Source organism: Equus asinus, chromosome 11 (assembly GCF_041296235.1).
Source record: "Equus asinus isolate D_3611 breed Donkey chromosome 11, EquAss-T2T_v2, whole genome shotgun sequence".
In the NCBI taxonomy this organism is placed as follows: Eukaryota; Metazoa; Chordata; class Mammalia; order Perissodactyla; family Equidae; genus Equus; species Equus asinus.
Window position 1 is genome coordinate 1,820,180 of NC_091800.1, and position 18,161 is coordinate 1,838,340.

At 52.8% G+C, this 18,161-nt stretch overlaps 1 protein-coding gene across 1 annotated transcript; it reads right to left on the reverse strand.

The window, feature by feature from the left end:
• Positions 1-4,268: 4,268 nt before the first annotated feature.
• On the reverse strand, positions 4,269-5,669 carry LOC139046550 (ral guanine nucleotide dissociation stimulator-like). The gene is made up of 4 exons (XM_070520246.1): positions 5,624-5,669; positions 5,129-5,250; positions 4,832-4,923; positions 4,269-4,501 (listed from the first exon to the last, which is right to left on the reverse strand). Exons 2-4 carry the CDS (start codon positions 5,236-5,238, stop codon positions 4,440-4,442), a joined length of 264 nt encoding a protein of 87 aa, XP_070376347.1. The 5' UTR covers positions 5,239-5,250; positions 5,624-5,669; the 3' UTR covers positions 4,269-4,439.
• Positions 5,670-18,161: the final 12,492 nt, after the last annotated feature.

The window sequence follows — 18,161 nt, forward strand, 5'->3', positions numbered from 1 at the left end:
GGTGATTTTGGCTTGTCCAGAAGGTGGTTCTGGCGAGTGAAGCAGGTGGTTCAGGCGTGTCCAGCAGGTGGTTCATGTCTGTCAGTGATGTGGTTCCGGCGTTTCCAGCATATGGTTCTGGCACTCTGAGAGATGGTTCTTTCATGCCCGCCATGTGATTCTGGAGTGTCCATCAAGTGGTTCTTGTGTATCAGGCAGGTGATTTTGGCATTTGAGTCAGATGGTTCTGGTATGTCCTGCAGGTGCTTCTGGCACGTTTTGGACCTGATTCTCACATCTGCGGTGGGTGGTTCCACCGTTTCCAGATGATGCTTCTGAAGTGTCCAACAGTTGGTTCCAGCATTTAAGGCAAGTGGGTCACACAAGTCCCACCCGAATCATTCGGCTGAGGCACGAATGATTGTCCTTCCACCTGCTTAGGAGGAGAGAGACAATAGGATTTTAACTAACCACTCTTTTGAAGTTAAGAAAAAACTCGCTTTCCACAGTGCTCTTACAGCATACCGGCAACCTCTCATGCCGCCCTTGTGCATGGGTGGAGAGAGTGTTCAGAAAGCAGCTATGGAAGAAAAGCCAAGTTTGCTCAGCAGAGTCCTACATTGCCCTAAAACTGCAAGGCACAAAACATTGCCTCCAACCCTCAAGGGGAGATGAGCAATAATCCATCTTGCTTCCAGCTCTTTAGGAAGCTGAGAAAGAACTCACTTTCCACATTGTTCTTATAGTGTACCTTGAACATCTCATACAAAGGCACCTGAAATGCTGTTTATTTGGAGCCCTTAACTCATTGCTTTAGAGCTTCTGCTTTTGGGGCATTTCTATCTTGCCAACCCGGCTCAGACAAAATGCCTACATCTTCTCCTTAAGCAAGGAGGTTGAGGCCCGAATGATTGTGTGTCCACATGCTTAGGAGGAGAGAGACAATAGGCTTTTAACCAACCACCCTTGTGCACTGGAGGAGAGAGTGTCAGAAAGCACCTATGGAAGAAAAGCCCCTTTGCTCTCAGCCGTGCCCTACATTGCTCTAGAGGTGGAAGGCACAAAGCACTGCCTCCATCCCTCAAGGGGAGACAAGACACAAACCATCTTGCTTCCAGCTCTTTAGGAAGCTGAGAAAGAAGTCGCTTTCCACAGTGCTCTTACAGCATACTGGGAACCTCTCATACACAGGCAGCTGAACGCCATTTCCTCCCAGCCCTTAACTTGCTGCTTTAGAACTTCTGCTTCTGCCACATTTCCCTCTTGCCAACCCGGCTCAGGGGTAATGGCTACATCTTCCCCTTAAGCAATGGGGCCAAGGCCCGTATGATTGCGATTCCACAAGCTTAGGAGGATAGAGACAAGAGGCTTTTAACCAACCGCCCTTGTGCACTCGTGGAGAGAGTGTCAGAAAGCCCCTATGTCAGAAAGACCCATTTGCTCTCAACCATGCCCTATATTGCTCGAGAAGTGGATGGCACAAAGCACTGCCTCCATCCCTCAAGGGGAGACAAGCCACAAACTGTCTTGCTTCCAGCTCTTTAGGAAGCTGAGAAAGAACTCACCTGATGGATATGCTTGAACCAGGTACCTTAGATGCTGGAAAAACCCGACAGGCATGCCGAAAGCACCTGCCGAACACTCTGGAACCACCACACAGACATCCCATAACGACCCACCAGACTCACCGGAAGCACCCACCGGACACACCAGATCCACCTGGAACCACCCACTGGACACACTGGAAACATGAGTCTGACACGCCAGAACCAACTTCCAGACATGCTGGAAGCACCTAATGGACAGGCCGGAGCCATCTTCCGAACCTACCAGAACCACATGCCAGACACACAGGAACCACCTGCCTGACACTTCGGAACCAACTGTTGGATATCCCGGAACCAAGTACCAGATACACTGAAACAACCTCCCAAATATGCCAGAACCAGGTGCCGGACATGCCACAAACACCTGCCACACAAGCTGGAACCACCATCCTAACACGCCAGAACAACCTGCCGGACACACCAAAATCACCTGCCGGATACACCGGAACCAGGTCCTAGATACGCCGGTACCAATTTCTGGAAAAGGCTGGAAAATCTGCCAGACACGCCAGAATCACCCACCGGACATGCGGGAACTAATTGCAAGACAGGCCGGAAACAAAGCCAGGACACTCTGAAAGCATCAACCGGACAGGATGGAATCAGGTCCCAGACACACTGTTGCAACCTGCTGGACATGCTGGAACCACCTTTCGAATGTACCAGAACCATATGCCAGACACACAGGAACCACCTGCCAGACACCATGGAACCAACTGTCAGATACACTGGAAACGGGCTCCAGTTTCCTGCATTTATCAGTTCTAATAGGTGTGTAGAAGTATCTCATTGAGGTTTTATATGAAATTCCCGAATGACCTGTGGCGGTGGTCATCTGTCCTCAGGCTCGTTTGCCATCTGTATGTCTTCTTTGGTGAGGGATATATTCAGGTCATTTGCCCATTTTTCAATAAGGTTGTTTATTTTTTTGTTGTGGTTGACTTTTAAGAATTCTTTGCATATATCTTGGACATATTTTCTTTATCATGTATCTGTTTTGCGAATATCGTCTGCCAGTCTGTAATTTGTCCTTTGACTCATCGATTTTGCCTTCCACAAAGCAGGAGTTTTTAATTTAATACAGTCTAACTTGGGGCCGGCCCGCTGGCACAGTGGTGAAGTTCACGCACTCCACTTCGGCAGCCTGGGGCTCACAGGTTCGGGTCCTGGGTGTAGACCTACACAGCTTGTCAAGCCATGCCGTGACAGCATCCCACAGGCCAAATAGAGGAAAATCGGCACAGATGTTAGCTCAGGGTCAACCTTCCTTACCAAAATAATAAGTAAAGTCTAACATCAATTTTTTTTTCATAGATTACATTTTCAGTTTGTATCTTAATAACATAATTCCAGATTCGAGTCCACTTAGAGTTTGTTGCATAATCTTTTTAGAAGTTGTATTGTTTTGCATTACATTTAGGTCTCTGTTCCATTTTCTAAAAGTTTGTGAAAGTGTAAATTCTATATCTGTGTTCATTTTTGTAAGAGCTTTAATGAGGTGCAATTGATAAAGAACCTGACATATCTAATATGTACTATCTGATGACTTCCCCCACATACCAACTGACATATATGTATAAATTTCTCCTTTAGCCTGTGACAGGGTGGATCACATTGATTTGATTTTGGAATGCTGATACAACCTTGCATACCTGAAAAAATTTCCTCTTTGTCCTGGTGTATGATTGTTTTACATTGTTGGCTTCAGTTTTCTAATATTTCGTAGAAAACGGTAACTGCTCATTTCTGAGACTTGTTGTTCCTAAGTTTTCCCTACTTTTAAACTCTAGTTTTGCTTTTAGAGTACTGCTGGGCTCATAAGATGAGTTGGAAAGTGTTGTCTCTGGTTATATTTTCTGGAACAGATTGTTGGGAGCACTCGGTTTATGGAGGGAGACCTGGCTGAGGCCCTAAAAGCTGCATCCCACAGCTTTCCCCTTGGATAGACAACAAGCAGGAAATGGTATTCGGAGTCAGGGACCAGAAGCCCAAGGGGATCCAGTCTAGGTCAGAGGTGAACAGGGAGCCCCTAGTGGGCCCGAGAAGGAAGAGTCCTGCCTGCCCATGGTCCATGTCCACAGGACCTTCCTCTGGCCTCGTCCTCTCTATGTGCACGTTTTGAGCTTTTGACAGTATTTTCCCCACTTAGAGCTGAAGCCATTGCGGAGACTGAATCAGAAAACAAGGTCCTAAGCTGTGTGCAAGAGAAACCAGGAAAATGTTCCCTCTTCCGGCAGAGTGTAGAAAGGCAGCCCCTGTCCTGGGCAGGACGTGTGCTAGGGACAGGCACGTGCTAGTTTGACAGACACGCCCAGCTTAGTGGTTGTGGCTCTGCCTGAGAAAACGCCTCCAACCGCTTAGTCCCAAGAGGTCGGAAGGGCCATCTCTGCTCCTGGACAGGCTGAACCACACTGCAAAGATCCTGTCCTCGGCGGGAGGGGCACTTGGGCATGTCTTTCAGTAGCCAGGGAGGGGACTGGCACTTCTCCCTTCTCCACACAAACTGAGCTGCTCACTCTGGGAGATTTCTAAATTCGAGGAGGAATGTGAGTTTCTGGATCTGGTTTCCATGAGCGCTGCGAGCGAAAGACTCACACCTCCACTCCCAGGATTAGAAAGAAGCGACAATTTAATATAATACTCAAACAGAGCATTTACCATTGACAACAAAATATGGCCCTGCCAAATAGGGAAATCGGTGCTGGGCAAAAGGGGGGAGGGAGAAGAGGGGTTGGTGCCTTCCCTCGTGGCCAACAGGGGACCCCAAGAAACGGATCACAAGGTTCTCGTCATCAGAATCAGAGGAGGTGGCCCAGTGCACCCTGAGTGTCAATGCTGTGTCCCCGCTGTAGCTCAGCTGGTCTCAGGAGGGTCATCGGCCACCAACACTGGGCCCTTGGTTAGGGGTCTGGTGTCTGGAGAAAGAGAGGCATTTCCTGAGCGGCCTGCCCTGGAACCACAGTGCACACCCCATCCCGGCCCCCACTGCGCTCTGTGCTCCACCCCTGTGCTCAGTGCTCAGCCAAAAGCACCCCATCTGTCCCTGACACAGGGGCTGATATTTAGCGTCACCCACTTCACAGAGGAGGAAACCAGTCCCAGAAACGTGAGTGCAATTGCCCAGGACGGGACTGCTCAGCAGTGGAGCTGGAGCCCAGGGCCAGCTGTCTGCCTCCCCAGGCCCACGCTCAGCCTGAATGTTTCCTGAGCCCGTGGATTCAGCCACTGCCGGTCTGGACACTCACTCTGCCCTGAGCGGTTCTTCTTGTGTTTGAAGAAGAGTCGAATCTTTCTGACCCAGTGGTATCGGGGCTCCAGCTGGCAGGACAGGCTGTAGCTACAGGACAGAGCAGAGCTGGGAGCTCTCAGGAGCCACACATCACATGTGCGTCCTGGAGCCTGCCAGCAGCTGGAGTCGAAGGGCCCCAGGGGTCACCATGCAATCAGATCAGGGGCTGACCATGGAGCAATGGCCATGGGCTCTGGAGCTGGTCAGCAGAGAAAGTCTGCCCTGCCCTCCCCCAACTCCTGACCTGACTCACCTCTCCTCCTTGCTCAGGGGCTCCACGGCCTGGAACCAGGCCCCAAAGTGCTCGTCGGGCTGCACGGTGTACAGATTTGCAGCCTCCTGGAGCAGCTCGATCTCCTCCATCAGTTTGAATTGCTAGGACAGAGCAAGCACAGGATGCCCACAGGGCCTGAGTGGGGGACCCTGCAGGGCTCGTGGAGGGGCTGAGGAAGAGGGCAATGGCCAGTCTGGGGCCTTTGCCCACTTGGGAACCCTCCCTCCCTGCGATTCCAGTCAGGACTTGCCTGCTCTCACACTTGGCCCCAAATAGCTCCTCCTCCAGGAAGGAGTCTTTGATGCCAGCCCTTAACCCACCCGCCAATGCCATAGGATCCCTATCTCTGTATATCGAACTGTGCAAATAAATGTTCCACCCTGGGGATTGGGCCAGAGGGGGTCCTGCCCACTGCGGGGGGGGTCTCTGATTTCCAACCCCCACCCTCCCCACCGGGAGGCCACAGCCGCTTACCTCATTCCATTTCCGACAGTTGAGCACATTGCCCTGGAAGGCAGACAGCCGCAGTCCATCAGAAACAGCCCGCTTGGGCCAGCACTAGCCCCTGTTCCACACCTCTTGCAATGCTGCACTACTGCCAGTGGGCAGGCCCATCCAGAGCCCGGACTTAGACCTGGGCCAGTCTCTGGGCTCCAGAGCAGGGGGCGCAGAGCAACTGAGGCAAGAGACCTTGTAACCCAACCCTCTCTGATGACACGTGGGGAGACTGAGGCCTCAGGCAGGAAGGGACAGCTCAGCCACTGATGTGCTTCCTGACTGGGAGGGGCCCGACTTCTCTTCCCTCACTGGCAGGGCCAGAGGCAGAGGCTGAGTCCAGCTCAGACACCACCTCCTGGTGCCACACAGTCAGGCAGCTCTGAGCCTCAGCAGCCCAGGGAACCTGGACGGTGGCTTATGCAGAGCCTGCATCACCCACTGAGGAGATGGGCCTGACACCCCAACTCCCACACGAGGCTGGAGGCCCTGCTGAGAGGACCTTTGCCAAATGCAGAGAGCTCAGGGCTCAGGACAGGACTCTCTCCTCCCCACCCTCAGGAACCTGAGCCCCCGGACGCACCTCCGGGCTCACTCACCTCCACATAATCCTCCATCATAGCGTCCAGCAGCTCCAGGGAACGGAAGAACGTCACCAGGGAGGGGACGACACCCTGTGCCGCCATCGGGATGGGCATGGCGATGAGCTCCCGCTCTCAGGTGCCCCCATGAACCTTCCCCTGAAACCCCTCAGCCCAGCCTCCTGCCCACCCCACGCTCCCACACAGAGCAGCCTAGGATCCTCGGGACACCCCAACACACACAATTCCCTCCCCCTCTCCCCTCCAGGAACACCAAACTCCATCAGTCAAGTCCCAGGGATGGCTGTTGGCCCCTCCCAGGGGCAGTGGCCCCTGCCCTTCCCCACCCCAAATCTGCCCTGCTGCCAGCCCTTCCAGGCCTCCTCCTGCTCACTGCCACTGCAGGCCCGTCATGCTTGGCAGCCATAGCAGACTCGCCTGAGGAGGAAGGCCCCTCTCCTGAGGGAGGCCTCCAGCTGGGAGGGGGAGCCCCCTCTCCTCTGACTCCTAGGCCCCTCCCCCACAGTCACCCTCACCTGCTGCCGCTGCCTCTCCTGGGCTCCCTGGCGGGCCCTCTCTGCAGTCTTTAACACGGAGGTCGCCTCCTGTCGGGGCCGAGGACAGGGTCAGTGTGCCCATACTCCCCTCCGCACGTCCCCCAAGGCCCCTGATCTCAGACCCTGGCCATCAGCTCCGGTCCCCTGCTGCCTCTGCTGCTCCAAACTGCAGGGTGCTCTGATTCTAGACCAGTCCCAGCTCCAGGACTCAGTCCGGTGTGACCTTGGGCCTGCCCAGGCCTCCCTGGCCCTCTTTCCTCAGCTGAAAAGTGTGAGGAGAACGTCACCTGCTTCCAGGAGTCTCCTGAGGACTCAGAGTCATCTGCGTGTCATCACTGCTCTCCCCTCACCTCTCGAGGAGGAGCCGGCACAAATCTCCTTGCGTTCCTGTCCTCCCTTGGATGGTAGCACCCCGCTGGGAGGCCTGCACCGCTGATCATTTCCCTCTACTTCCCAGAGGAGGAGACGGAGGCCCCCAGAGGGGCAGTGACTGGCTCAAGGACCCAATGGGAGAGGCTGCTCCCTGTGCCAGCTACAGGCCCTGTCCCCGCTACCTTCACCCCAGCCCTGGCTCCAAATCTGACCAAGGCCCCGACCTCTGGACTCCAGGGGTGCGTCCAGACCCCAGCTGAACAGACAGGGAGGGGGAGGGCAGGGTGTCTTGGGTGACCTGGCCGAGTGGCCCTGGCCTGCCCCACCCTCACGGGGCTCTGTGACCCCCAGCCTGGGCCGAGCCTTGCCATAGCCTCACCTCCTAGGATCCCCTCGGGATGCCCCCTCCCCCCTCCTTCTGGCCTCCTTCCAGATCGCCAGCCTCCAGGTTACCTGCACTAGCAGCTCCCTGCTCACGCGTTTCTCTCTCCTGACCCACTTCTTCCAGGTTTGAGAACTCTCCCTGCGGGGTGGGGAATGAAAGCAAGCAAGCAAGCAAGAAAAACTGTGGGATGCTTGAAGGCAAATCTCATTTATTTGAGAACCCAGCAGATCCAAACTGCCTGGGGCCTGGATGAGGGATTTCACTGGGGTGTTCTGAGCTCTGGGTCCCCATGGGACTGCGGAGGGGCCTCTCCTCTTGTCCCTTGGGGCCTCCATTCCCAGATGTCCCAAACAGATCTCTTTGGAACAGTGTTGGTTTCAGCTGCATAGAGGCTTCTGTTGCTGCAAAGGAAACACCTGACAATCTCCACCTGGGCTCAAGCCAGGATCTGGTCTGGAAGGAAATGAATCCCTGGGATGGAACTGCTGGCCTAAGGGCGCTGAGAGACTCAGAGACCCAGCACCCAGGTCAGTCCCTGTGCCCAGCGTTCGCTGTCTCCCAGGTGGTCTCAGCTGACTTTTGGGGACATGCCGGCCCAAATCAGGCTGCCTGGGCCACCTCACCCTCATGGTGCTTGGCTGGAGAGCAGACTACCCACCTGGAAATTTGTCCCCAGGTGTCTTGGAGACGGGCAATGGCAGGGCTCTGCAGGGCAGAAAGGATTGTGTGGAGGGAACAGAAGTTCCCGAGGCCTCGACACTCCTGGGGAAGCGAAGAGATGGAGCCGTGAGGGGGAGCTGAAGCTCTGCTGCCTCTGGTTTTTGTCCCCTCACGGACTTCCCCTGTCCTGGAGGAGACACATGCCCAGGGAAGCCAGGGAGGGCACACCTGTCACCCGACGAGTAACACTGCCAGGCACAAGGATTTGTAGCTCAACACAAGGAAGGAAGTGAGCTTGTCCCCACTGGGACCTCAAGTCAAGGTCAACGTGGCCCTGGCATGAGGGTCAAGGGACAGTCCAGGGACTAAGACCCCAGACTTCAATCCTGAGAGCTGAGAAACAAGAGGCAATTCCCACGCATCCAGACAGGGCGTGCCAAGGCTTACCTCAGCCACCCTGATCCACAGCTCAACCACCCTGGCCCTGTCCTGCGCTGTCATGCTCGTGTCCCCAAGGCAGGTGACGAGGATGCAATTGGCCACGGTGTTGTCGTGCATCACAGTGTCACGGACGGTGGGTGCCAGGGACTCGCGTTCCATGTTGTCGCGCTCAGACCAGATGGAGCCGAGGCAGTGGGCGGGCACCAACGTCTTGAACAGCTCCTGCAGAAGATTCGGAGTGTCACCTGGTCCTGCCGCACCCCAGCTCGGCGTCCACAGTCCCCCATAGGCCCAGGCAGGGTGAGATCAGAACTGGAGCTCAGGAAGCAGAGCATGTGGCCTGAGGCTTGTGGGAGTCCCTGGGTTTTGTCTGTGTCCACTGAATGCACCCAGTCCAGGATGAACCTGGACACAGTACTGTGGGGAAGGGAGGGGACATTTGCTCCCATCCCCGTCTCACTTCCTCCAAGCTCCAGAAGGCAGCCCACACATGCCCACCAGAAGGGCCATCATCCACCCATCCCAGTGCCCCTCGGTTCCCACACCCCATTCCCATGCACATTCCCCCCGAGGCAGGGACAACCCCCAGCTTTGTTTGACTGTCTCCACTGGAGTCAATACACATCACCTTCCTGATAAGTGCTGAGGCTGTCCGGGACACCTGCGCAGATGGGGGATCCACCCAAGGACCTGGCAGCACTTCAGTGAGTGCCCATCCCCCACCAAAGGGCCAGACTCTGCCCACCTTCCACTCTCTCCCACCTCATTCATCGGCACAGCCACCCTGTACAGCAGGTGCTCTGAGTGTCCGTCTCTACTGTCCCCTGTTCTCTAGGGGACAGCAAAGGCTTGGGGAGAAAGAAAGCTGCCCAGGTCACAGTGTTGATAAGGGAGGGAGCAGGGATTTGGACCCAGATCATTGGAATCCTGAGCAGGGAATGGCAGGTGTGGGGTGGCTCATGGCACTGGGAAGGCAGGGGCCACCCGCCCCGCGAGCTCCTCTGCTCACCGCAGCCATCCTCGTCAGCTGCTCTGCCACCAGCTGGGGAGGGAAGTCCAAGATGTTCAGCTTCTCCTCCCGCAGCTGGTCCTCGGTGGTCACGGCCCAGGGGCAGCTGGGCTCTGGGGCTGCCTCTGATGGTGGCCCTTGCTCTGGTCCTGGAGTGGCCGACTCAGGGGCTGCTGGCTCCAGCTCTACCACACGTGGTGAGACTGCAGGTGCAGCTGGCTCCAGCCCGGGGGCTGGCACTGGCTCTGGCTCTGGAAGTGGCAGGAGCTTTGGAGCTGGCTCTAGAGCAGGATAAAGAGAAAGTTTCACCCACACACCTGATGGTTTCTGTGCCTTTCCAAAGATAGGAAGGGCTCCACTGCCTCTAAGGGAACGCTAGCCCATGAACCTCAACACAGACAGTCTTTCCAGACTCCAGTCCCCTCACCTTTCCGTTCGGCCTCAATGGCCTTGAGATGCTCCAGGTGGCCTGGCAGAAGGTAGGCATGGCCCTCCACATGGGAGCCACCAAAGCTGACGTGCAAAGTGGCCAGCTGCAGGGTCCAAGAGGGAAACCGCAGGGGCTCCCTGCAATCCTGCCCTTGGCCCAGCCAGGTTCCCAGCAGGAAATAGATAGCACTGCGGGGAGGCAGATGGGCTAGAGAGTCAGTGGCCTGGCCTTTCCTTAAACACCGCCCTCCCAAGGCACTCTTGTTAGCATCTGCGCCCCTGTGCCAGACCCTCCCCCTCCAGAGGAGGGCCCCATCCCAGCCCTGAGCCCTGGCTGGCTGTCCTGGCTGTGGCAGGCCTGCTCATCCAGCAGGCCAAACAGAGAGTCTGTGAGAGTCTCTTGTTCCCACCGATACTCTCCTCCCCAAGGGTCTGGACACAGCCCACCCAAGCCCTGCATGAATGTGGGCCACTGGAATGAAGACTCCAGCAGATTTGGGAGCAGCTTGCTCACACACCTCCTACTATGGACCTGGCGGTGGTGCTCACAAGGTGTGCATGTGGAGAAAGGGAGGCAGGAGGAGCTGGGACTATGCTGGGAGTGGGTCTCTAGGGGACAATGCAGCCCAGCCTCCCTTCCAATTCTCAAGGGGCCTGGGACCCATGCACAGCTCTCTTTGAGTCCAGTCCTGCCGGAGTGGAAGCCACCAGAACTCAGCCCTCCCATGGGAATCACAAGATGGGTGAGATGCAGGGTTCTCCCAGGCCTGACGCGGCCACAGCCTCCATCCTCTCTCCGCACCCTGTTTGCTAGAGACAGGAGGCCCTTCTTCTCGACCCAAAGACCACTCACTTTGGGAGGTGGTGCTGTCCTCCAGCATCCCGCACGCAATGGGCCAAGCTGCCTCCATGTGTCCCAAAGGGGATGAGGGCATCGCCCGGGATGGAGGGTAGATGGGACCTGTGAATGATGTCAAGTGTGACTGTCTGACTCTCAGAATAGAGGGGAGGACCAGGGAGGCTGTCTACTTCATTCACTGAGTGACACTTAGTGTGTCCAGAAGTCCTGCTCAGAGTAGGTCCTTCATAGACATTGTTGAATGACCTCCAACCAGAACCACCCCAGGTGTCTGAGTGGGCCTGTGGCCCCTCTGTGACCCTAGAGATCCCTAAGTGGCTACACCAAGGACAAGCACCAGGACCAGCCAGATGGCATCTCAAACTCCTTGACAGGGTGCTCTCCAGGTGCTTTTCCAAACTCAAAAAGCCACAAGCCAGTGAAGGGAGAGGAAGACTACTTTCCATGGGGGACAGAGAAATAATCACCACCAGCAACCACAGCACGGCCCACCACCCTCTCTGCAGAGCCGGGCACCAGGGCAGCACCTGGAGGGCTGATCCCATTCATCCCTGGGAGAAGCCTAGCAAGTTCATCCTCTCCCACCCCACGTTTCAGAGGAGCCAACTCAGGCTCAGAGAGATGCGGTGACATTCCCAAGGCAAGACACACAGCTGGCAGTGGGCAGAGTCACCACTGTGCTGAGGAGGAGGTGGGCAGTCACCTGGGAAACAGCTGGTCCAGCACCTGGTGGGCTGTGCTGGAGCCTGAGTAGCTGCAGAGGGAGGTGATGACACTGCAGAGGACTCTGCTGGGGAAGGCTGGCAGCACAGACTCTGAGAGCCTCTGCATCATGCCTGCCTGGAGGGCACGCATCCTGCAGGCCTCAGTGACAGACAGAGTGGACTCATCTTCACTCTGGGTGGGACGAGGAGGACACAGGGTCAGGGCCACCACTGCAAACCACCAGGATTATCAAGGTCTGCAGCTGACCCAGGAACTCCTAGCCCCTCCCAGACATGTGCGACAGGAGAGACAGGAGCTCCCACACTCAGCAAGGTTCTGGGGTCTCAAAGTACAATCTGACTTTGGTCCTGCAAAGGACTCCACATTGATCTCCCTTGAGGCCATTTGCTCACTGAGGGACAACAGAGCTCCCTCTGTGAAGAGCACCAGCCCAGTGAATCCTCAACAGACACCCCTCTCTAGAGAGGAGAACAGAGGCTTAGGCATGCAAGGTGGCTTCTCTAGGTCCTGTGGGTCAGTACTGAGAACCGCCCAAAGTGAGGGCTGAGGACCAGCCCCTCTAACTGACTGAGGCTTCATTGGGCCCCGACCTGGAGGCAAATGTTATATGGCCACCCCACCCCGCCCCGCTCTGGAAACAGTGTACAAGGCAGTGACACACTCTGAGAATCCCTTTGACTTCCAAAACACGCTGATGGTTATTTCTCTTACATTAAAGGGAGTTTGGAGACCCTCCTTATCGAGGTTCCATGTTTCAAAAAAGGCAAAATTCAAACATACTCAGGGCCTAGTTGGAAGTGGCAATGCCATCTTTTTCTCTAATCTTCCTAGGAAAATGCAAAGAGTGCCCTCCTATCCTCCTATGCAGCTGGTGGGGAGGAGCGGAAGTCCAGATTCCTTTGGGAATGGGACTGTGGGACACTCAGGGGGAACAGCCCTGTTAGGGTCTTAGGAGAACAGCAGTTTGAGGTTGGATTCTGGGCCTGCCCTGGTCATCTCAGGGGCCTGGGTGGGAAGACCCCTCCGTGCCCACTCTCACCTCAGAGCAGCCCTGGTTATTGATGGTGGCGCGGTGCAGCTGGTCCCTGTCCAGGGAGATGGAGTACCCGAAGCCATCCGCCAGCTCTTCCACCACCTCCTGCGTGCAGCTCTGCAAAGACAGTGCCCCAGAGCCAGGCCGGGATGTCTCAGGCACCTGCCTCGACTTGGCCACAGGAGGAAACCCCAGCAGAGATCAGGTACCCAGCAGTGTCTGTGTAGAACTCCACCCAGGGAGGGAATGAGATGACACCTGGAGGGCTCAGGACTGACATATGCATAGAGGAGCTTGGTCACCAGCACCCACTCTCCCATCCTGCTAGCCAACACCTAGGCTGGGAACATGATGCACTGCCAGGTTTCAACACCAAGCGAAGGGCTCCTGCCCAGGATAGGTCGCCCCTCAGCCCAGCCGTCCCTCACTCCACTCCCCCCCGCCCGACACACAAGGAGGCTCAGAGGGGTGTGGGGTTGGGATCCCATTGTGGCCTAAGGCGGTTGGCCTGCCCTGTGTTACCTGAGGGCTCCTCCTGACAAATGGCCAGAGGCGGTACAGGTGAGGGCCAAGCCAATGCGTGTAGCAACTGAAAAGGCTCTGTTTCTTGGCTTTCCTGATGCCACAGCCTCGACAAGTCGGGAGACAACAGCAGAGCATCCTGCTGTCTTGAACGTCTCCACTCAAGTGAGCTCCGTAGGACACTTTGTCTTAGAATGTGGGCGCCTGGAGACCAGTGTGCTAAGTTCTGTTGGGGTCTGTCTCCAAGGAAGTGAGGTCACTTCCTCAAGCTTCCATTACCCGGGCCTCTTCCTTCAATCACACCAACCCAAAACCCCTCTGGGATCTTGGCTGCTCACCCTCCTTGCCCATGTCATCTCCAGAACCGTACACAAATAGCCAGCACAGAGCCGCACACAGGACCTTGAGATGGAACCAGGCTTCCAGCTTGAGGAAGCTGAGTTCAGCTGAGTTCACGCCTCTTTTTCCCTAGAAGCTCTGTGTCCTGGAAACACCATTGTGCCTCGCAAGGCCTCCTCAATCCCTCAACCTGCACGATGGGGACGAGGCCAGAAATAGCTCCCTCAGGACGTCCTCAGCTGTCCTAGAAGAGACAGTAGTGACAACACCTGGGGTCTGGTTTCATGTGTGTCTGATGCACACACTTAGAGATGAAAGAATGACAAGAAGGGGTGGGCTATCGTGTGGAGTACTCCTTAAAACAGGCCTGTGTCACAGCTCTTGGACCTTGAGCAAGTCCCTGCCCCTCTGGGCCTCATTTCCACATCTGCACCTTTAACAGGTTGAAATTAGAGGAAGTTCAGATATTGCCAGTCACTGGCATGAAAGATTCCACGGTCTCCTGTTTCCCTTAGAGTCAGAACCAAGTGCCTCATGTTGGCCTATGTGGAGGGCAGCCTCCACCACGGCTCCCGGTGCTCACTGTCTCCTGCTGTGCACATCCTTGTGGAACCGCACAGTCATTAGGAAGTGACTTCTGAATAGAATGCAGCCAAGGTGATGGGATGGTACACAACCCGGGGCTAATAACAAAAAGCCTGGCCTTCCTTCTTACTCACAATCTTCATCCCCCTCCTTCTTTCCTTCCTCCTGTTTCCATCTCTCTCTCTCTCCAGCTCTTATATCTCTGGAACTTGGCGGAGCAAGTGGGCATGTTTTCAGTTGCCCTGTGAAGAGGCTCCCTAGGAGAGAATGGAGCGAATGATCAGCCGACAGAGAGGCAGGAACTCAGACTTTCAGTCCAAACAAACCCTGTCAACACACATGTGAGTGAACTTGGGAGCAAACCCTCCCCGAGTCGAGCCACAATAGAGCCGCAGCCCCTGCTTCACAGAGACCTTGAGGCAGAGGTACCCAGCTAAGCTGTGCCCCATTCTTGGCACACAGACTTTGTGAGATCTTAAGGATTGGTTCTTTCTAGGTGGAATGTCTTAGAGCAATGTCGTCAGAGAGCAACAGAAAAAAGCACAGTCTGCCAGTTCCTGCCACCCGGCCCTGCCGTGCCCCCATCTGACCTCCTCTGTTTTCTCAGGCTCCTTCTAGCCACACCGCCACCTCTCTGACCTTGTCTGGTCAGACCCACTTCTTCCTGTGAGTCTCTGCAAGAGCGGTGCCTTCTCCCTGACACTCAAACTGTTCCCAGACACAGGCAGGCGTGCCTCTCATCTGGCACTCTGTTCACAGCAAATGTCACCTCTGTGAGGCCTTTCAGAGCCTCCCAGGCACAGTCTCCAACCTCTCAGATCTCCCACCTGGAAGGGCATCTCATGGTTTCCTCCTTCTTGGTGTCATTTGGATCAAGTGAGTCCATGAAGGAGGGTTTTCTGCTTGGCGGACACAGAGACAGCATCTTACAGTGACCTCAGGAACATGACTGTCTCTTCTGGGCTAAATGTTTCCCCTCCCAAGTCCATTGTGAAAGGAAACCATCATTTCTTCTCTTTCCTGGGTCTGGTTTCCCCCAAGAACACAGGGAGCCATCCTTTCTCCCTGGAATGCGGCACCAGCCCCTACACCCACAGCCAGAAAATTAGCGCCCAGCTTCAAACACCACCAGATCCTGAAGTCAGTTCCTGCTGAGGCCTCCCATCCATTTTGTAATTCAATGGTAACCCCCGAGGACACCTAAGGCCAACAGTACCCTGATACCAAAACCAGACAGGGACAACACAAAGAAGAAAAATTAAAGGCCAATATTGCTGATGAACATAAATGCAAAAATCCTCAAAAAATATTCACAAATCAAACCAGCAATACATTAAACAGATCATACACCATGATCAAGTGGGATTTATACCAGGGACGAAAGGATGGTTCAACATCCGCAAGTCAATCGATGTGATACATGACATTGACCAAATGAGGAAGAAAAATCACATGAGCATCTCAATAGAGAAAGAATTTGACAAGACCAAACATCTATTTATGATAAAAACTTTTGGGGCTGGCCCAGTGGCGCAGTGGTTAAGTGCACACGTTCTGCCTTGGCAGCCCGGGGTTTGCGAGTTTGGATCCCGGGTGCAGTCATGGCAGCGCTTGGCAAGCCATGCTGTGGTAGGCATTCCACTTATAAAGTAGAGGAATGTGGGCACGGATGTGAGCTTAGGGCGAGCATTCTTCAGCAAAAAGAGGAGGATTGGCAGATGTTAGCTCAGGGCCAATCTTCCTGCAAAAAAGAAATACTGTGAATAAAATTGGTATAGAAGGAAAGTATCTCAACATAATAAAGGCCATATACCACAAACCCACAACCAATATCGTACTTAATGGTGAAAAACTGAAAACCATCCCTCCAATAAAGGAACAAGACAAGGGTGCCCACTCTTGCCACTCCTATTCAACATGGTACTGGAGATTTTAGCCAGAGTAATTCAGTAAGAAAGAGAAATGAAAGGTATCCAAACTGGAAAGGAAGAAGTGAAACTATCGCTGTTTGCCAATGACATGATTCTATCTATAGAAAACCCTAAAGAATTCATCCCAAAACTATAAGAAATAATCAACAACTACATCAAAGTTGCAGGATACAAAATCAGCTTACAGACATCAGTTACATTTCTATATACTAAGAAGGAACTTGCAGAAAGAGAAGTCAAGAATACAATTCCATTTAATATCCCAAAAAAAGAATAAAGTAAAAGAATAAATTTAACCAAAGAGGTGAAAGACCTTTACACTTAAAACTATAGGACAGTATTGAAAGAAGTTGAAGAAGATATAAAAAAATGGAAAGATATTCCATGCTCATGGATTGGAAGAATAAACATAGTTCAAATGGCCATATTACCTAAAGGAATCTACAGATTCAATGCAATCCCAAACAGAATCCCAATGACATTCTTCACAGAAATAGAACAAAGAATCTCAAAATTTACAGGGAACAACAGAAGACCCCAAATAGCCAAAACAATCCTGAGAAAAAAGAACAAAGCTGGAGATATCACAATCCCTGGCTTCAAAATATACTACAAAGCTATGGGAATCAAGACAGCATAGTGCTGGCACAAAACATACACACAAGCACACACACACACAGATCAGTGGAACAGAATTGAAAGTTCAGAAATAAAACCAAAGACCTATAGATAGCTAATATTTGACAATGGAGCCAAGAACACACAACGGAAAGAGGAAAGTTCTTTCAATAAATGATGTTGGGAAAACTGGACAGCCATATGCAAAAGAATGAAATTAGCCTATTTTCTAACACCAGACACAGAAATTAATTCAAAATGGATTAAAGACCTGAATGTAAGACCTGAAACTGTAATACTCCTAGAAGAAAATACAAGCAGTATGCTCTTTGACATTGGTCTCAGCAGCATCGTTTTGAACATCATGTCTACTCAGGCAAGGGAAACAAAAGAAAAAGTAAACAAATGGGACTATATCAAACGAAAATGTTTCCACAAGGCAAAGGAAACCATGCACAAAACAAAAAGACAACCCACCAACTTGGAGAAAATATTTGCAAATCATATACCTGACAAAGGGTTAATTTCCAAAATGTAGAAACAACTCATAGAACTCAACAACAAAAGCCAACCTGATCAAAAAATGTAGAGAGGATATGAACAGATGTTTTTCCAAAGAAGATATACAGATGGCCAACAGGCACATGGAAAACATGTTCAACATCACTAATTATGAGGGAAATGCAAATCAAAACTACAATGAGATGTCACCTTACCCCTGTCAGAATGGCTATAATTACCAAGACAAAAAAACCCCACAAATGTTGGAGAGGTTGTGGAGAAAAAGCAAACCCTCATACACTGTGGTGGGAATGCAAACTGGTGCAGCCACTATGGAGATTTCTCAAAAAATTAAAAATAGATATACCATATGATCCAGTTATTCCACACCTGGATCATTATCCAAAGAACTTGAAATCAGCAATTCAAAGAGAATTATGCACCCATATGTTCATTGCAGCCTTATTCACGATAGCCAAGATGTGGAAGCAACCCAAGTGTCCTTCATCTGAGGACTGGATAAAGAAGAGGTGGTGTAGATATACAATGGAATATTACTGAGCCACTAAAAAGGACAAGATTGTCGCATTTGAAACAACATGGATGGAGCATGAGGGTGTAATGTTAAGTGAAAATAAGCCAGATAAAGACAAACACTGCATGATTTCACTCATCTGTGGAAGATAAACAAACACATGGTTAAAGAGAACAGACTAGTGGTTACCAGAGGGAAAGGGGACTGAGGGGCAGGCATAAGAGTTAAAGGGCACATGTACATGGTGAGTCACAATAATGTACAACTGAAATTTCACAATCTTATAAACTGTTATGACCTCAATAAAATCTATTTAAAAAGTGTGAGCTGGTAAAATCCAGATCAATTTTGCAAAATTGGAAACTGGCTATGAGAGAATGCGCCTATGCCCCCGTGGCTTACAAATCTAACAACAGAAGCGGAACAATATGCAC